At 38.5% G+C, this 21,179-nt stretch overlaps 2 protein-coding genes across 2 annotated transcripts; one reads left to right on the top strand and one right to left on the bottom strand.

Moving 5' to 3' along the window:
• The first annotated feature begins 1,155 nt into the window (after window positions 1-1,155).
• LOC103984245 (PH, RCC1 and FYVE domains-containing protein 1) lies at window positions 1,156-11,765 on the top strand. Its single transcript, XM_009401706.3, has 9 exons — window positions 1,156-1,547; window positions 3,043-3,129; window positions 3,833-3,922; window positions 4,904-4,984; window positions 5,127-5,321; window positions 5,404-7,539; window positions 10,029-10,175; window positions 10,545-10,912; window positions 11,295-11,765. Exons 1-9 carry the CDS (start codon window positions 1,482-1,484, stop codon window positions 11,425-11,427), a joined length of 3,303 nt encoding a protein of 1,100 aa, XP_009399981.2. The 5' UTR covers window positions 1,156-1,481; the 3' UTR covers window positions 11,428-11,765.
• A 5,374-nt stretch (window positions 11,766-17,139) lies between these two features.
• LOC103984244 (nucleolar protein 56) lies at window positions 17,140-20,952 on the bottom strand. The gene is made up of 8 exons (XM_009401705.3): window positions 20,636-20,952; window positions 20,332-20,546; window positions 20,077-20,234; window positions 19,060-19,247; window positions 18,733-18,985; window positions 18,296-18,444; window positions 18,060-18,212; window positions 17,140-17,700 (listed from the first exon to the last, which is right to left on the bottom strand). The coding sequence occupies exons 1-8, from the start codon at window positions 20,838-20,840 to the stop codon at window positions 17,351-17,353; spliced, it is 1,671 nt and encodes a 556-aa protein (XP_009399980.2). The 5' UTR covers window positions 20,841-20,952; the 3' UTR covers window positions 17,140-17,350.
• Between the last annotated feature and the right edge of the window lie 227 nt (window positions 20,953-21,179).

Raw genomic sequence — 21,179 nt, 5'->3', positions numbered from 1 at the left:
ATATGACTTCCCTTTATGGGGAATTGTGAGTTGCAAGAGAGGAATGGGTGGATGAGTTTCCTTCTCTTTCGAGGGGGGTGCGATAGGGATGACAGCACTTCATAGAAGATGAAGTTGGGTTGGCGTGGGGGTTGCAAAAGTAGAAGCACAAGTCACCCTTGTCCCTTCACTTTTCCCTGCCCTTCTTTTTCCTCAAGAGCTCTCTCTCTCTCTCTCTCTCTCTCAAAAGGAGGAATGTTGTGGGTGTGATGAGTCCTCATTGAGAAAGGGGGGACCCTTGATTGAGACTTGCAGGCTCTTTCTCTCTGTTTATCTATCTTTATCTCTATCTGCCTTTAGTTTGGAACAGTGATGGATTGTGGACAGGCAAAATTGATAGAGCCATCCATCACATAAATCTTTTCTAATCTTAAGATTAACATACTATATTCATAATCAACAGATCCTGAGTTATGTTTAAATGAAACGACTAAGATTATTTAGTTTTACATTGATCGACGACGACGAATAAAAAAATTATAATATTATTTTAGTTAAAATTAATTTTATGAATAATTCATCGTGAGACTATGTGATTATGACTGTTTAAGTAAAAGATACTCTCCTTCGATCTATATATGATGGTTCATGTTCTATATAATTAATCTAAATCATATCATTAAATACCACCTTTAGCTCATCTAAATGAAGTTTAACAACTGAGAAATAAGCTGAATTTAGAAGGCATTATTAGTTTAGCATTGGCACTTTTGGCAAACCAACCATTGCTTTCTTTAATTGCAATATCGATCCATTAATTACTTGTCATCAATAAGTGTGGGCACACTGCCATTATTATTGTAAGAATCTAGCCACCAAAACCTTAGATTTGATCACCGCCTTACTGGCGGTGATCTGACCGGGAATTCCCCCCTCGGGCAAAAGGAGGCCGCGGAGGACGGGACCACATGAGTGAGCTGTGAGGGGATTTCTTGAAATATATCTTAGTATAGGGACTTGTATGCAATCCTAAGTGACACTGGAATGACTCGGAAGTCCACCGCTTTGGTTAATGTTATGTAATTTGAAGTGTGTGTGGGGGTTTAAATGTAAAGTTGTTGCCCTTATTGGATCCACAAGTAGCTCGAGCAATAGCTACAAGGAAAGAGAGCGAAGCGAGGAAAGGGTGTTCTTTTCCCAATCCTTTCTGTTCCCTCTCTCTCTCTCTCTCTCTCTCTCTCTCTCTCTCTCTTTGTCGTTAGGATCCGAGTAGCGGTCGAGGAAGAGGAATCTTTCCCCAAAGAAGCGGAATCGAGGCGCGGTTTTGACGGATCTTGGGAGCATTTGGAGCATTTCTTGACGTTCAGTCCTTCGAGGGGGCGACTTCGATCATCAGATGAATGATTCGGAGGTCTCGATGACGACAGAACGGTGCTCGGGGTTTGATTTGTGTCGGGCGAAGCCGAAAGATTGAATCTTGATGGTCGGTTGCGGCGGGGGGCATGGCGGCGGCGTCGGCGGCGGCAGATCACGGCAGGACGGGCCACGCCGAGAGGGACATCGAGCAGGTAAAGGCTTCGAATTCTTGGTGGAACGCTGTTCTTTTAGTTCCTGTAGTTGAATCGGAGGAATAGGTGTTTCTTAGTTGTTGATCCAAGGTCGACTAGAGTAGTCCATATCACTGGCTTCTCTGTTGCATCTGAGGATTTTTTTGTGTCGAGTGATGTAAACAACTAGTTGGCGTTTTGGTATCAACTTCCGTGGATATGACTAAGTGAAAGCATTCTCAGTTTATGCATATTGCACATTCAATTTACAAGAGTTTAAACTAACAACTATACACTTCTATTGAAATGCTTGATTCTTGCAACAACAATTCAACTCCTCTTGGCTAGTAAGTGCTTCAAGGTGCTGTTAAATTTGGCACTTATTCATCCTTAACCTGAGTGTTGGCTTCTGTTTACGTTAGTTATTCCCCAATTTCCTAGACTTGCATATTTGATGACTAGTCAAGACATTTCATATCTGTTTGCTAACTTTTCCAATGGAACGGTTTTCTCCAATCAAGTTTATTTTTGTTGCAGTCCTTCTTCCAGGGTTGAACAAAAATGAATGAACATGCTAAAGCGTCAATAGTGATGCTAACGAACACCCAAATATCATATCCCTAGAGAAAGATTTGTGAAACAGATGAAAGCATAGGCAGAAGATGCGAAGAAGTACTACTAGGAACTAGAGTGGGAACTATCTATATCAGTTTAGCTACATATACATTAGATTTATATAACTCCTACATGCATGTTTATCTTGCTTTCCTCTTCTTCTTAGTTAGTCAATCTCATAAATTTGATGGAACTCTCCTTGCAATTTGTTAGGACGTGGCTCTCATAACTAGGACATGGTCCAGTTTGGAGAATGACTTACTTATAGGGCTACTGATGCCCAATTCTGGCTACAGCAGGCCTAGAAATTCATCATTAAGATACCCCTGAAAACTAGCTGAACTTGTCTTCCTCTGGTTGACCGGCCAGAGTAGGACCCCAAATCTGGACGACTGCCTACTCCGGCTTGTGTGGCTACAGTAGCTCACTCACTGGTTTGTACTAATACAAGCTAGTCATCCAAAATTTTAAAGACCCCTTTCTGCACTAGATTAGAGTCCTAGACTTTTCTTCTTGATCATGAGAGGACTGCCAATCATGCTAGTCAGATTGGCCACCATGGACTAGGAGGCGAGTGGGTCTATAGATGGGTAGACATTATGGTGTCATTCTATTGTTTGTGATATCACTCTTAGATTAACGATCTTGGCTTATTTATTAATTTGTTGTGTTTTGTGGAAAATCATTTATATAACATCCTGGTAATATGCTCAAATTATGCTGTTTATCTTACTGAATATATAGTCTTCTCAATTTTATGGACAAATATGTAACATACCTAACTTTTTCCTTTTTATCATGCTGAACGTGTGCTCTTATCTGGCTATGTTTCAGATCAAATGAATTTGTCTTGCAGATTAATCGTATGATTTATTTTTTTTGTCCTTTTCATCACTCACAGGCTATCACTGCTCTGAAGAAGGGAGCATACTTGCTAAAATATGGACGAAGAGGAAAACCGAAATTTTGCCCATTCAGATTATCTAATGTAAGCTTTGTCGACACATGTCTAGAATTTTGGATTCTGATATTCAAGATGCTGATATACTGTCCGGTTGCACCTTCAAATATTTGTCTGTCATTTTTTTTTCTTCTTTTGTCTATCTTGTACATGACAATATTATTCTAAGAATTGCTTTAGAATTATGTTTTTCTGAAAACTAAAGGTAGTGCAACTATATATTATCATTTGTAATGGAAAATTTCAAATATTAGCTTGATATGTCCAAACAAAATATGCTATATGCTTCATGTTATGCATTGGATGGTATCAGATATCTTTTCTTCATGCAATTTGAACAATTGTGATATTTCATGTTTATTAATTTTCTCTCCCAAAATTCCACTTAGTCAGCTATAAATGCAAGAGTTTGTGATCCCTTGAGGTTGTGCTTGAAACTGGTTACTCCTTTATACAATAAGTTAATGATAATTTAGTACCAATATCTGTCTTCTTTCTTGATCCTCAAGAGATCTTTTCTCTTCTTCAAATTGGAGAAAGCCTTAAGAGGGGTATATCTTATTATTCTTATTACAAGATCAATACATATATGCATATTTGCGTAATTATAAGATGAACATATTAACCTATAAAGTTCTTTGGAATGACTCATTTTGCTAGTCATGTTTTCCTAAAGTTAGCATTTATCATTCTTTTACAAATGATTAGTTGTGCATATTTGTATTTTCAGGATGAGTCCACATTAATATGGTTTTCAGGCAAAGAGGAGAAACATCTCAAACTAAGTCATGTATCCAGAATCATGCCTGGACAACGCACTGTAAGTTCCCTTTTTGGATACACAAGCCTCCAGAAAACCTAAGATTTTTATAAATTAAGATTTTTCGGCAAAGGCTATTTTTCTGATATGTATACTTACCAGAGCAGAGCAACAATCCAGTTAATCACATTATAGAGTCTCATTCTTGAAAATATAAAGAAATTTTTAGTCAAAATGGTTATAGAAATACTGGAGCAGAAATTTTGTGTTGGAAATTTCTGGACGGTTCATGTTTCAGGAGGAGACAGCAGCATGCTCTGCCACTTTTCAAAGAAGTTCATTAGTCAGATAAAAATTGTTATAGGAAAATAATAAACTTGTTGTTTTGTTGCAGATGGCAAATTATATATTTGAAACCAGTATCGTGTTCTTCTAATGTATGTCTGTATGAAGTTTGTGGATTCATTTTCACCTAATTTCGATCTTATGTTTTGTTTACAGGACATCAATCCTGGTAAGGATTGTATAGAAGTTATGTTTTCTCTCCAGTTACTCCTAGCTTAAGTGTTGCGATAGAGAATTGTGGCTTACTATGTTTTTCCACCGAAGATTTTCTGTTCCCTAGGGTTTTAGAGACCTAAGGATTCTTAGTTGAAACCAATACATAAGTTTGTATGTATGCTTGGCCTAGATATCCGACCTAGGTTTTTTCACCATTTAAGTTGTGGAGTAAACAATTAAGAACTAGCAAGCTGATAATGTTACATTGCAATCCTAAGCCCCAAACAAGGTTGGATCATGTTGTTGACTAAATGTAAGCCAAACAATGAAAAGTTAAAAACCAAAAGATCTAATGAATCTAGTTCATGATCCTACCTAATCAGTAAGCAAAATACGATGGAAAATTGCGTGAGACTTCATAGACAGATGTGAAATACTAATATTCTGAAGTGAATAACCTCAAATTGTTAAATGCAAGCTCAATGTAATATATATACATATATATAAATTATTAACTCCTGATACATTTTTGTCTGCCAGGCAATTTTTCAGAGATACCCACAGCCTGAGAAGGAATGTCAATCATTTTCTCTCATATATAGTGATAGATCACTGGATCTTGTAAGTCTAGTCCAATCTTGGATCAACTAAATATGTCTCCTAGTACTTCTGAGCATTTATCCTCCTCCATGCTTTTGTCTATTCTTTCATGATTTGCTTACTTATATCACCCTTATGATAATCTCACTCTTCTCTGTGCAAGATATGCAAGGATAAAGATGAAGCTGAAGTCTGGTTTGCTGGTTTAAAAACATTGATACCACGCAGTCATCACCGAAGTTGGAGAACAGAATCGAGAAGTGATGGAGCATCATCTGGTACAAACAGTCCAAGGACATACACCCGTCGAAGTTCTCCTTTAAACTCTCCCTTTGGTAGCAGTGACAGTATGCAGAAGGTGTTCCCTGTTTGTTCATCATTTTGTTCTTTTCTAATGTTACCAATACAATGGGAAATTGCTGACTCATATATAAATTCAGGATGGCAGTGACACTTTTCGAGTTCGAAGTCCATATGGAAGCCCAACAAAGAATGGATTGGACAAATCATTCTCTGAGGTTGTCTCATATGCAGTACCTCCAAAGTCTTTCTTTCCTTCAGATTCTGCTACAGGGTCACTCCACTCTTTATCTTCTGGATGCTCAGATAACATAAATGGGCATGCAAGAGCCATTGCCACAGATGCATTCAGGGTGAGTCTGTCAAGTGCTGTCAGCTCATCCAGTCAAGGCTCAGGTCATGACGATGGAGATGCTTTAGGGGATGTATTTATATGGGGGGAAGGGACTGGGGACGGGGTTCTAGGTGGTGGAAGTCTTAGACTCGGTAGCTATTCAGGTATTAAATTGGATTCTCTTGCACCGAAAGCCTTAGAATCTGCTGTAATACTAGATGTGCAGAACATATCGTGTGGTGGGAGACATGCAGCTCTTGTCACCAAGCAAGGGGAGATATACTCTTGGGGGGAGGAATCAGGAGGGAGGCTTGGGCATGGTGTAGATGCTGATGTATCTCAGCCAAAACTGATTGATGCTCTTGTAAATATGAATATAGAACTTGTCGCCTGCGGGGAGCATCACACCTGTGCTGTTACATTGTCTGGTGACCTTTACACATGGGGGGATGGCACTTCTACACTTGGGCTCCTTGGGCATGGAAATGAGATGAGCAACTGGATCCCAAAGAGGGTTAATGGGGCTTTAGAGGGTATACATGTTTCATCAGTTTCTTGTGGGCCTTGGCATACAGCTGTTGTAACCTCCGCTGGGCAACTATTTACCTTTGGAGATGGAACTTTTGGTGTCCTAGGTCATGGAGATTGCAAGAGTGTGTCAGTACCCAGGGAAGTAGAATCCCTGAGAGGACTGCGCACGGTTCGAGCTGCTTGTGGTGTTTGGCATACTGCTGCAGTTGTAGAAGTAATGTCTGGAAATTCAAGTTCTAGCAACTGTTCTTCTGGGAAGCTGTTTACATGGGGTGATGGTGATAAAGGACGTCTTGGACATGGTGACAAAGAAAATAAACTAGTGCCTACTTGTGTAGCTGCCTTGGTTGAACCAAACTTTTGTCAAGTTGCTTGTGGGCACAGCCTAACTGTGGCACTTACTACCTCAGGTCACGTTTACACAATGGGCAGTGCGGTTTATGGTCAACTCGGAAATCCACAGGCAGATGGAAAGCTACCCATGCGTGTTGAAGGAAAGCTCCTCAAAAACTTTGTTGAGGAGATTTCATGTGGTGCTTATCATGTTGCTGTCTTAACTTCAAGAACTGAAGTATACACATGGGGGAAAGGTGCAAATGGTCGACTAGGACATGGTGATACTGATGACCGTAATTCCCCTACATTAGTCGAAGCTTTAAAAGACAAACAAGTCAGAAGTGTAGTTTGCGGCACTAATTTTACTGCAGCAATTTGTATCCATAAGTGGGTATCTGGAGTTGATCAGTCTATGTGCTCAGGCTGCCGTCTGCCGTTTAGTTTTAAGAGGAAGCGACATAACTGCTATAATTGTGCACTTGTTTTTTGCCATTACTGCAGCAATAAAAAGTCTCTTAGGGCTTCTATGGCACCAAATCCTCATAAACCATATCGTGTATGTGACAACTGCTTTATCAAGTTAAGCAAGCCCTTGGAAAGTGACTCATCACTTCATTCTGCAGCTAGCAGGAGGGGAAATATAATTAAGGGATTCACTGAAATGACTGAGGAGGATAAATTGGATCCAAAATCAAATGTGCAAATCCCTAGAATTTCTTCAATAGAGTCCTTTAAGCAGATAGAAAATAGATCTTCTAAAAAGAACAAGAAATTTGAATTCATTGGCAGTCGTGTATCTCCAATCCCAAATGGAACATCACGTTGGGGTGCTCTAAACATTTCAAAATCTTTCAATCCAGCATCTGGAACCTCGAAGAAGTTCTTCTCAGCATCTGTTCCTGGGTCAAGAATTGTGTCCAGAGCCACATCACCTGTATCAAGAAGGCCCAGTCCCCCTCGTTCCACCACACCAACACCGACACTCGGAGGACTGACTTCTCCAAGAATCATTCTTGATAACTCAAAAGGTGGTACTGACAGCATAAGCCAAGAGGTTCTAAAGTTAAGAGCTCAGGTAAACTTGCAATCTAAATTCTAAAGAACCTGTGAAGATATATTTGTTCCATTTTTAATTAATCATCCAATTACACAATATGTTTAAATAGTAATCAAGTACTTTAATATCTACTTCAAACATTTTTTTTGATAGCTTTAAGACATAAGTTATTCTGAGGAATTTCTCAAAGTTCTGACTTTGATATTGAAATTTAAGTGCTTGATCTCAGCTTGCTTTCTATCATTGGTATTGTGTTCAATACAATTTGTAAAAGATAGATGTCATTATCGTTTCTTAAATTGTGGACACTCATTTTCTCCTGCTGCTACCTCAGTTTCCTGGGATGTAGCCTACTTCTAAAAATGTTCTAAGTGCATGTTACTCCATAAATCCTGATATGATAAGTCTCAGTTTCCTGAGACTTTGGATGGATGTCACATTGTCACTTATTATACAACTAATGCTATATATCTGTGAAAGTTATGCAGCTCTTAATTTTCTTAGTACTCACCTCAGTCATAGCAAATGCTACAACAGAAATGCATAGTGCAACTTATCTGGGTCTTTAAGTTAGTAGTATAGACTGGTTTGTTCATGTGGTCAAAGAAAATATGTATTCATGAAGTTGGATTTTTTTCATTACATGGGTGCATAATTGGCTTGTATATCTATTACTAGCAGTTCAACTTTATTGGTTTCACTAGTGTATTTAAAATGGTAGTCTCGTAGTATAATCTAAGGAGTCCCTTACAGCTAGATTGTAGTCAAGATATGTCATAATATGTGAACTCCTTGATGACGTAGAGGAGAATCTCTAACCATCATATTTTGAAAGATGAAGTTCCTCTATGGAAGCAATCAGTAGTATTAGAACATGGACTGCTAGACCTTTGTCTCCAAAACATAATTGAGAGATGTTGGTCGACTTGGTGGTGGAGATAAGAAATGAGGAAAGTTATTGAGGATTTGCAAGAAATATATAGCTATCAGAAAGCAGTTGAATCTAAATTTCAAATACTGGTTGCTATGCAACATATCAATTAGTTTTTACTGGTTGGAGCAACAATCGGTTTCGTTGGTTGATATTGGAAGGTATGGGTTGATATATGGCCCACTTCATTGGAAGCTGGTCTGGTAGATCTCTAAAACTAGTACTGACCAAGATTTAAACCTTGGTTAGAATATGAAACTTCTTACTTTATAAACCAGAAGTTTATATTTGCATATTATTTTCTCCTATACGAAAAATAGTATTCATTGGCACAAATCAAATAGTTGATTCCCATGTATTTTACCAGCCCTGTCTGACATCAAAATATCCTAACAACAATGTGTAAGCCAGGAGTGATAGACCCACCAAGGGTACAAGAGTACCTCATAGTGATGCATAGTCTACCAACAAGGTAGGTTGCTATCTGCAGCAGTATCCTGTAGTTGCATCTGTAATAGTGATTGTTTATTTTCAAAATTCTGACCCTTGGTTATTGAATCCTTGGTACCGACAGAATCTAGTAGTTGGGATTTCATTGTAATTTCATAGGACTTGACAGGAGCCCTTTTTTTTTGCAACCTCCAATCTGTGAATCAGGGCAACAGAGTAATTTATATGCTGGAAAGCAAGGGACCATGTGGAAATTGTTTAAGTGCATAAGCAGAACCTAAAAATCCCTTAAGGAGTGTATAGCAGATCCATCGGTCCAGAAGCCTTATCTCTTCCGTATATGATTTCATGAGCTTCCAAGACGAGATGCAATGTGAATTTTCTTGAGGAAGCTCAGCTTCAGTGTAAGGGGTATAGGGTGCATAGCTTCCAGATAGATAGCATCTAATTGTGGATAACTAGGTAATGTGACAGAATTGTAGAACCAAACTGATTGCAGAGGGAAGATGCCATTTTCCCATTTTCCATACAGTTAGAATAATAAATCTTTAAATCTGACTATATCCATTCAACTAGAATATTTTGGCCATTAGAATAATAATGTTATTCAAATATCAAAAAATACAAGTAACCACTTTAACTTAAAACAGTTATCAGATGAAAATCAAACTCATATGCATCTTTTGGCTTGTTTCATACAGTGACCAACACCGCTTTGCTAATTTAAATAAAGCGTGATATCAAATCAATCTATTTTCAGCAACTTATACATAATTAGCAGCTCATTTCTTCATGCCAATACTGGGTCTGACAAAATATATTATTGCAATGTTCTGAGAGATTCTTGATTCAAACATGGTATTTAGCATCAAGGGAATTGTTTCTTTTCATGTGGATCAATGTTGCCTACTAAGGAATGTCCTAAAACAACCATGATGAATCTTATTTAGATATCTCAAGTTCTTATTATCAGGTAGCAGATATAATGAGGCAACTGAGTTTCTCGCCAGTCAAATTATGACTTTTGTGGTTTAATTAACATAGCAGTTTTGATGCATGCATATTTATAACTCATTCACAGTTGGGACTTACGGTTTTGTTGTTGTTGTTGTTGTTGTATTCACAGGTGGCAAACCTTGCTCGTAAGGCCCAGCTTCAGGAAGTTGAGTTGGAGAGAGCAACTAAACAGTTGAAGGAGGCCATTTCAATTGCTGAAGAAGAAGCTGCAAAAAGCAAAGCAGCCAAAGAAGTAATCAAGTCACTCACTGCTCAAGTAAGGGCACTTGCATTGACTGGTAGACATGCTCTTTTTTAATTTTAGTACACAACTGATTTGCCGAGTGTTGTGTGGAGCTTAAGAAAGTTAGATTGCATGAAAGTTAGATTTCATAAAGCTTCTTTGAAGTTCTGGTTCTAACAATCTGATCAATTGAGACTTATGAAGTTTTCCACAAGTGATTTAGGACTTGCATTTGTTGACCACAGAGCATCATATTTATTCACATTCTCCAAGGCAATTGTGCAACTGATTCTATAACTTAATTTTCCATGGATAAATGGTACTAACACCAGCCATTTGCTTCTTGGTACTGTTTAATTATGTTCTTACATGTTCCACCTCTTTCTGATTTGTTTGCAATAGTTAAAGAGCATGGCTGAAAGATTGCCAATAGGAGCTGCTGAAAACAGTAAACTAACTTCCTTGGCATCCCTCAACACAACTCCCACCTCAAGTGGTGTTTCAGTTGCAGCTGTTGAGCGATTAAGCAGCATGTTGACTTCTCAAGAAACAGATGCAAATGTTTCCAGCTGTGTGCTAGTTTCCAATGGACCAAGTTCCACCGGCAGTCACAATAATGGTGGTACTCCGGTAGCAAGGAATGGAAGCAAAGTTATCGATGCTGATCCTGATCGTGAGACAGAATGGGTTGAGCAAGATGAACCAGGCGTGTATATCACCCTTACTTCTTTACCTGGAGGTGTGAGAGACCTAAAACGAGTACGCTTCAGGTATTTATAACTCATCTTTCATTTAATTTCAGTCCAAAGCAGATAGTACTAAAATTTCTTGCACATGGTTTATCTGTGCAATCGAGTTGAAGAACAAAAGTGTTTACTGTTATCATGGTAACAGCAAGTTCAAATGATTACAACTTGGCACACTGCATGGTTAGATGTTTCTGTTTATAATGTTTGAAGTAATATACGTGATTGCTAATGACTAATGTGACATGTAACTTCCATTTTGGTATTATCAAATTTTCTTTCATTGTGTTCTACAGTCACTTGTTAGAGAAAATTTGCTTAACACGTTACCATCAAAACAATTTTGTTTAAACCCAATATTCTTTGTTTCCATAACTCTAAAAGCATTAACTTGTTTCTTATACAGTCGCAAGCGGTTCAGCGAGAAGCAAGCAGAACAATGGTGGGCTGAGAACCGGGCTAGGGTATATGAGCAGTACAATGTGCGAATGGTTGACAGGTCCACTATTAGCATCAGAAGCGACGAAAGATCTCATTAAGATTGACTTGAAATAATATTTGCCTTTAAATTGTAGTCATGCCAGAGCGGTGATGAAGTTCCTAACTTAATCGATTAGTTTGTAAATGTCGGTAAATTTCATTTTTAGCCCCAGAAAAGATTGGAGGGCCTGGGTATAAAGAGGATGTGGTTGGTAGTCTCCATTTTTCTAATTTTCCTTCAATTTTTCTTGTGTGGAAAGATAAGAGTGGGTTTGAGCATGAGGAATGTAAATCCTTATTGGTCAGCTTGCTAACATCCTGCATTGTAAAGCCAAAAGGAAATTGATCTTGCCCTCTCTTCTTTTTCTATATATATATATATTAGTGTTAGCTAGCAGTACATGTGAATGCATTATGATTTGTGTAAGCACCTGAATGGTGTTGAACAAAGAGAAAATGTTATTAAGTTGCTGGTTTATTACTGAACAAAAACGTTTGATTTAATTGTCACAGCGTCTGCCAATGGGTTTTTCCTCAGTTGTGTTGTTAAGAGGCTGAAAGCTTAGATTCTGGTGCTAAGCCTGTCAAATTGGTCTTGGCTCATGGTTGAAAATGAGTGACACTTGGTGTTCAATGATACGTCTGAGCATGGTTCGAAATCTCGATGTCGGATCCCCGTTAGTCCCTAAGATGATTGTTATAGTTTTGTTATAGTTTCGGTTTTGGTGTTATGTTTTTATTGATTTTTTTAAAACTTTGATGGACTTAATTGATTTTACTTAAGTTGAATGGTATTTTAGTATAAAAAAATTGTCAATCTCATTAAAATATCTTATGGTTCGTTAATAATTTTTTAAAAATAAAATGGGTAATAGGATGTCTTTAACTTGAGATTTTATAAATATTCATTTTAGTAAATATTTGGTAGCAATATAAATTATAAATATGGATCTTATAATTATTGAACGTGACAAAGGGAAGGTACTCCGTTGTGGTCAAAAGTTTTCACAAGTGTTCACATAATACTATTATGGAATAAGGTAGGGAATACACTATCCTAAAGGCTCATCCAAGTATGTGCTATCCGGGTGACACTCCACACCACATTACAGTCATTCGCGCAAAGTCATTTTGCCTTTGCGCGATGACTACACAATCTGCATTTACAAGCTTGAAACAATCATAGAAGCTAACTAAAATAGAGTTGTCGAACCTTCTATAAGTCCTCTACATGAACAAAATCGAAAGATACGGATATACACGAACATTACATCAAAATTCATATTTATGATTTTATCTGTGACATTCTCCTCAACTTATTCCTTCGACATCCTTATCAAAGCCTTTGCAGATCCTACATCTCCTCGCTTTTATTAAATATTCAATATTTTGCTTCAATTGCAATGTGTCTCTTGGCTTCCAATTGCTCTTTATCATTGTTGTTGAGTAGTCAAACTTTGATTTGTTATGTTGCTTTAACTCGTGAATGATTCTAACTCTAGTGTGGAGTCGGTTGAGTTGTGTTGATCTTTGCTGGTTCCTATGAATCCTTTAGATAAAGAAAAAAAACATTCCTTATTATGTGTTAGTCTCTCTAGCGTCTCATGTAGCTTAAACTAGGTGGATGTCTGTTAGAGCTTTAACAAGCATCGCCTCGTAGACTTTAAAGTTTTTAAGGTCTTTCCTCAATAAATTTGTCCATCGATTCCTCTTTCTACTTATTGTAACCTCAAAGTAGGTTCGTATCACTTTTGTTTTCAATTGACATTCTATTAGGAAATAAAGCGGACAATCTACTTTTAGTATCACCGATCACCATTGGTGAGGATTTTACAACTAATATCTTCTATTTTCTTTGAATGGTCTTAGAACATGTGCATAGCTCCTTTGTTGGATAAATAAAAAAACCAGAGTACTCGGTTTCACCTATTCTCTTAAGGGCAAAGAAGGTAAAAAGTTACTAGTTTCCTCAAGGGTTATACTTTATGCATCAAGCTAGTTATTAGCCTTCACCTGCTCTTTGCTCACACTTCCGAAGCACTCGAAGTGTTTGCACTCTTTGCATTGAGTTAACTATTGGAATTCATATTCTCATTACCATCATACTTCTAGAATATAAGTTTTGCCCAAAAAGAGTAAAATTTCACGTCGACTTGGAGCGAGTCTCTAATAATTTTAGTCACCTCTGGGATTATACCATATTCTCCATAATTTCAATCACATACTCTTTTAAGTAGAAATGGTACAGTACACGTACTGCTTATTTCGTTCCTTGGTTGAGTGCTCATGCATAAACCCAAAGTCACTTTAGGCTATTTTGATGAGAAGCTCATTGACATCAATTTTACAAAGTTTCTTGCCCCTACCCTTCAATCTTATCTTAGTACTTGGAGTTTGTCTCTATATTCTTCACCTCGTTGGCCTCATTCACAACCAAGTGCTCTCCCTCCATGAGAGCAAAAGATCAATAACTCTACAGAAGCCCTACCTCTATGGAACCATGGCATTGTCATGCTTATAGCTCCCGTATATATTGTCTTTCTTCATAATTAGTAAATCGCTTTTGTGGCACTCATCCAAGTCTACCTCAATTCTAACCGATGCTTGGTTTTGAGTTACTATATCTCTTTGGACTTATCGTCGCTTCCTCACACCTTTTTGCCATCTACTCCAACACCTTTATGCTCTTCAAGAAGTTTCCATTGGTCGATGGAAAGATAGATTATAACTCTAATGCATAGTCTTTGCCATCATATTGTAAGGCTCGGATCGATTTTGTTCTTCTTTGCATTTTTGGTGGTAACGTTCGCTTACTTGACCTCGTCCTTTGGCTTATTGGGCTCCCTTAAGTAAATATGAGCTTTGAAATAATCCAACCCTTCAACCTCTCTGATCATATCTATGTATGCTCAAGTCCCCCCATGGGACTCACTGATACATATACTCGGAATTTTCCATTGATGGTACATAATCCTCATATGATAATGACCAAGGCTTTCATCCAATGCAAAATATGATGCACACATGAAAGACCTACCTTTATGGTATCATGACATTTACTCTTTAAATTCATAGCCCTTGTCGTCATATTATTCACCTAAGTGGAGCTCTCAATAGCTCCCGATCATACCTTCGTATGATTAAGTCACTCATGGTACTTCTCCCATGTGTGATGCATTGCCTTGAACTGTTCCACCATGATCTGTTATACCATGTTGCCTCCTAATGACATATCTATTACATTCTGAACTTTGTGGGATAAACTCGAACTACGATCTCTCTATGTGTGGCATTTGCAAGCACATTGCAAGGTCTCCACTACCTTCGATTGTGTTTGCTCCTTTGACAATCGACCTTTGTCCACCTGCTCTTGGGTCACACTAGGACAAAGTGTAGCCCTAGTACAGTCCATCACCTAGTAGCTCTCAAAATTCATCGACTTCGCTAAAATTGGTGCACTATTATCTAGATCCTAGGCCCCTACATAAGCATAATCTCCGCTATACATCACTTCTATCATGGTAACTTGAATGGCAACACTACAACGTATTTCTTAAGAGTAACCACCTCTATACCCTCTTATCCCGTGCCAAGGTCTTTTGACTCTAACTTTGTCTTTTTAAGTTGAGTCATCTTAGTTTCTTCGTCAAATACTTTGTTGAGATAAGGTACATGTGCCTTGAAGCTCTATTCGACTTTGACCCATGGAATGATATGGTTTTGCTCTTGCCTTTACAAGAGTTCATGTCCTTGACCTCTATCCAAGGAAAGCTTTGTGCCTTCGCTCTATGTTTCGTTTTATATGTCGATTCCCTTCATATGGCTCGGGCACCTCACCAAGTTCCACCCAAATTGCTCAATTCCTCAGTTTACATTGAGTAGATGGTAACCCTCGCTCCCACCATTCCACGAGTTAGTCATCCGTTGAGTTCGATCTTCACATTGACTTTAAGTATGCCTTCGTTTGGTATTATCTTGGATTACTCCCCTAATTGATCTCGCAATGCATCCACTAACTCATTACCTTGTGCGAGATCATACAACAATACCTCGTTGCTTACTTGGTCCGTTGAGCTTTATAAAGTTATTGTCTTGTGGTATCCCTCTTCAACATGTGTGATTTATTGCACTTGATTTTCCCTATGGAGAAACAAGACTTATCCCTCTGAATGTCTATCCTATTTGAGTAATTTTTCTCTTCACATCCTTCCCTTTGGAAGTTTTGGGGACCACTATCCCCTTGGACTACTTTGTCTTACTGAACAAACTATGCACTGTTCTACCCCTATAAACGCACTTGCTAGATTATGACTCTTCACCAATATAGCCCCTACTGCGACCCTCAAGTTCTAGCAATGTGTTGAACTTGTTACATACTTCGACCTCCTATGGACGTATCATTCTCGTGTCGAAAAGAAAGTTCTAATGTTCCATGGTGCTGAGTTTTTCTCACCTTGGGATGCCCACGAACAATCTATCGTCCACATACAAGACCTTGCATGAGTACCAAATTTTTTAAGTTGACAATTCTCTTCACCTCTATGAGCCTTGCACAAATATTTTGGTCGCCGAGCAACCTATCCCTTCTTGCATGATCTCAATCCTTTGTCAAGCGCTCTGCTTGCCTTGAGAATTGTCAAGTTTGGTTATCAACGTCAAGTCGTAGCTCGAACAAATTCATCTCAACCTTTGTGTGCTACATGTTCTTCCCATCTCGCTTGTCCTCGTAGTGCCTCTCGCACGAATGGTTGGCCATTTCTCTGAATCTTAATCTTGAATACCCATTCCTCTTAGTGACTCCTTTCTCTACGTGTTTGTTTCCCTCAAATGGTCACACGTGTTAGTTGCCTTTAATGCAGCCCTACTAGGTCCCCAATGTTTATATGTCAAGTGTTTCTAAGTGTACTTATCCTGGTTTAATATCATCTGTCACAAACTTAGTTGGTTTTGCATAAGTCATGCGACACCCTTGTATGTCTATCCGCAAAAAGTCAACCTCTTTGAAACTTCTTATAATCCCTAAAAAAACCTACAAAAGAGAAGGCAGATTAGAAGAAACATTTAACTCAAGATCCTGCAAACAATCATTTCAACAAATACTCGATAGACAATGCAAATTACAAATATAATCATTGCAAACTCTAAATGGTCGTACGACAAAGGGTAGTCCACCGTAACCAAAAATCCCCACAAGTGTTCATATGACACTACTCTAGAGCAGGACAACAAACTAACCTTAGACATTATCTCAAAAGCCCATCCAGCCATATGCCACTTGGGTAGCTCATGAGTACTATATTGATTAACACTCTATACCACTATGCAAAGCTAGAAAACCCTCAAAATAATTTATTTTTAAATAATTTTACCTTTTCGTGACAACTACGTATAACCTACGTGTATGAAACAAAACTACCAAATCTATTACAAACCCTTGTTTATAACTTTGTCCGACACATCCATATAGCACCTGGTATATGAATACTGTATCAGTCTAACTGATTTATGCACCTGATATATGAATACTGTAGCAGTCTAGCTGATTTATGAAACTAACAGTAGATCAAGATTCAAAATTGGTAAGACCAACCATCAGATTGAAGCTTGTCCCAACCAGATCAAAGAACAGGCAAAGTATGGCATTCATTTTAGACATCAGGGTTTACCGAACTGGTGGAGACACAGCAGTGCCATCTCAGTCCAATGTCAACTTTGCCTGTACCATGCAACCGCCCGTGAGTGCAACCAAAGAAATAAAAACCAAGAACAGATACCATCTAAAATCTTCATTAACATCTGATTCTCTAAATGCAGTCCAAACCAGGTTCACAGCTCAACATGGTGTAACATTGTGGACAAGCTGGAACAACCAAAGGGAAAAGTACTAAATGAAAGCATTGTTTCTTAAAAAATCTGTGGAGCTCGAGAATTCGCTGGCCGAGAAACAAAACATGAGGTCGGTCCAGTTGCACCTGAAATTTACTAGTCATCTTGGGCTTTCACCTTCTTTTTCTTTTTCTTCTTTCCTCTGGTCCCTGTTTGGATGTCACCTTCGTTGTCTAAGTCCACACGACTCTTTTTCTTCTTTTTGGGAGTTCCATTTTGTTCTGTATCATGAGCATTCACCTCACTGAGTACCACTTCATCTTCTTGATCCTGCTTCTTTTTCTTTTTCTTCTTCTTATCGGTTTCTGGTTTGATAGAGGCATGTTCATCTGCAGCAACCTCAGGAGGTCTATCCTCTTCCATGGGTTCAGCAGCTACATTCTCACCTTTAGATTTCTTCTTATTCTTACTTTTCTTTTCAGAAATTTCACCATTCTGCTGCCCATCTGAATGAAAAAAAAAGGTCTTAGAAATTAGTAATCAGCAAAAAACAAGCTACCATGTACTGAAATGGATCAGTAACATTTAATCAGCAGAATATAAAGACCAACATAGCTACAAGTCAAGTCCAATAAGTGAAATCACATATTACACCCAAATCTAAGTCTAAAATTGAGACTACAATAAATTCAGCAAATTCAAGTACATAAATTGACGCCATGATAGATGTAATTAGATTAATAAGCAACTCTGCCAATTTTTTCGCAATGTAAAAGTAATGAACTTTTACAATGTGAAACTTTTCTTTTACAAGATGGAGCACTTGCTGGACAGGTAGCACAACATTGCGAGAAGGGATACTTACCATCATCCTCCTGAGAACCATTGCTCAGTACACTCTCAATGGCAACTTTCATCACATCGACATTCTTGCGAGGTGCAACACCTTTGTCATAGAAGTCCAACCTCTCCTCAACTTGCTCACGGAGCTTTTGTCCAAAAACAGAGGTATTCACCTCTGAAAGCATTGTTTTATCGTTAGACTAACAGTTTCAATAATCAGAAACTACACTACAGAAAAATAATACATATTTTACTTACCAGAGAAGCAATCAATACGGGATGCAATGGAACACTTGTTTGCAAGATAGCGAGCTATGCGACCCTTGTTTCGTGCAGATGCTCGGCCAATAAAAGAAGAATGAAAGATAAGGCCATACTTTGGAGTGTTTCCTCGAGTTTTAAGAGCTCTGTAATATGAGGGTAAAACAAATAATTACTGGAACATCAGCATTCTCATCTACAGCATTACCACAATCCATTATTTCGTCTATTTAATCTACTTAAACATGCCAGATAAAAGAATCATTATCATCCCGAGTTTTGAAATGTTAACTTAGATTCTGTATATTAATGAGCACATGACTTATAACTGAACCCCACAAATCTATTAGCTCTGAGATGCATTTATTTCAAAGGCAGCTGATGCTAGACTTCTATAAGAAGAGATAGGTTGGGAATTATGAAAAAATTTGAACCTGAAAAGTGCTTTCTCTGCACCAAGTATCTGGAGAGTAGATGAAGGGCATTTGGCCAGGTTGGAAAGACTGCCTGCATGAGATATCAAACGAGCTCCAACAACTTCACCAATAAGAGAAGCCAGATTAGGTGCAATGTCAGTCATTTTTGTAACAAGATACTCATAAAGCTTCTTCCGATATTCAGAGAGATTAATGACTCTCTGAGCAAATTGCTGGACATTAATTAAATCAATTGGAGAAAGATCCTGTCCTGCAAAGGCAAACAAAGAACAAATCAAGCATAATATACACCAATTACTAAAGAAAATTGATCTTTGTTGTTACCCATCGATGCTTTAGCTGCTTCTACAATTTCTTTTGCTTTGTCCTCATCACCAACTATGTCTGCTAAACCAGGAATATGGCCCTCAGACAAGTCTGATTTGTTCTCCACAAATTTTGTAACTCTTGCATACAGGTAGTTGTCATTGATGATTTTGACTAGCTCTGGGAAATGCCATGAGTACCACTCCCTGAAAAATGTGATTTAGTTAACACAGTCAATAGTCTGGTGCAAATAAGAAGCAGAAGCCAATCAAGGATTATTTCCCAATAGTCTTGATAAGTTATGGAGAAGTTAACCCTGCAAAAACATTAAAGTACAGAAATATGCTTCAAGTTGTCCATGATAAAGGCATTTGAATATGAAAATGCCTTCTTTTTAACTTTTCTCCTCTTTCTTCAAAATTCCACAAATAGATTTGCCCAAACTTGACAATGTTTCTCATCATATTGCTTCTTGTTTTGAAAATATTTAAATGCTCAAATGTCTTGAAGTTCCACAAGTACCATTTCCTTTTACCAAAAAGACTATATCATATACAATAAAAGGAGACTATTATCATATTTGCAAGTATACTTATTGAGACCCAAATTGACTAATGTGACCCAAATTGCAGCAGGTCCAGTTGGCCTACAACAAAAACATATTGAGAGGATAACTTAAATAAATTTAGCTTCAAAATCAATTAAGTATGATGGGACTAATAACATTTACACCTTGTCAGGATCAGAATTGATGGTCTTCAACAGCAGAAAATCAATAACAAGATTTTAATATCAAAAAAGGGCGGTGGAAAAACCTTATGTCTATATGCTGAACAATGCCATGCAAAGTCATTAAAAAGTTCACAATTATACAGCGGATTGCAATAATCTTATGCCTATGTTGAACCGTCTGATGATTAGGCCAACTTCAAGTTAGACGGACTTCTAGATTAAATAGAAAGTAATAGCAATTTTGATTGATGTTAATACGTGTTTTGTGGATATTCCTGCCCAAGAAACAAGAAATAAACGCACCTGACTCTCATTGAGAAGGAGTTAATATCCTTGTCCAAGGTATCAAGGAGGAAAATGGCCTGAATGACCATATTATCCACCCGGTTGACATTGAACTTCACCTTGGCTCTGCTATAACTATGCCCCAAACCGAGCTGAGCCTTCTCCAAGTCCGAAGGCTATAACCATGAAAGAAAGAACGAGAAACACCATTTCATCAGGCGGGGCCTCAGACAACAGCAAAAATACACCACTGTTTTAGTTGCAAGATCGAACCTTTAAGTCCTTAATAAACCGATCGAAGTGCAACCGCACGCCACGAAGGAGCTCGAGCACAAACTCGTTACTCTGGCAAGGAATCTTGGTCACCTCAAATATCTGCGACCCAACCTTCGGCTCCGCAACCCCAAGACTGAATTTTGCCTTCTTTCCTTCTTTCACCTTGGGAAGATTCATTTCCAAGAAGTTCCTCAACTCCTCGGTCATCAGCCCTATACTCCCACAAAAAAAAAATCAATAGATCAAAAAATATTGCGCAAAAGATAAAAAGAGTGAAAATAATTTGGACTTTCAGGCAGACCTTCCGAGACGGCGTTGCATTGGTTGAGGGCGTCGAGAGCGGAGGAGAACGGGTGGAAAGCGACGAGCTTTACCACCTTGCCGAAGCGAGTGAGGTCGAGGACGGAGTTGCGGACGGCCTCCGTGTTCTGGCCGATCTCGTCGAGTCCATAGGCGTGGAAGAGCGAGTAGCCGGAGGCCGATTCGAAGAGGAGGTAGAGCGCCATGGTCCGATATCTCGGACTAGGTTCTTCCACAGCGGCGACGAGGCCAAACTACCGGGAGAGGGATTTAGACTGACGAGCACGTAGCGATTAGGGTTTTTGCGGCCCGGGTTTTACGTCAGATGAATACCTGTCCCTACCTGTCTATGGTATTCATGCCACACTGCATCACCTAACGTACGAATGGTGGCAACAAGTGGGCCCCATCAGATGTCACCTAACCCCAAATAAAAAGCAGGTAAATACTTAGAGTAACGAGAAAATTTTCATTTATAGGTTACAAATGACCTGTTTTAATCCTGTCCGTTAGATTAACTCTAACGTTTGGACATTATTCCAATA

The sequence above is a fragment of the Musa acuminata genome, chromosome BXJ1-5 (assembly GCF_036884655.1).
Source record: "Musa acuminata AAA Group cultivar baxijiao chromosome BXJ1-5, Cavendish_Baxijiao_AAA, whole genome shotgun sequence".
In the NCBI taxonomy this organism is placed as follows: Eukaryota; Viridiplantae; Streptophyta; class Magnoliopsida; order Zingiberales; family Musaceae; genus Musa; species Musa acuminata.
Note: the sequence above shows the minus strand (reverse complement) of the source record. Positions and strands in the feature narration are given on the sequence as shown.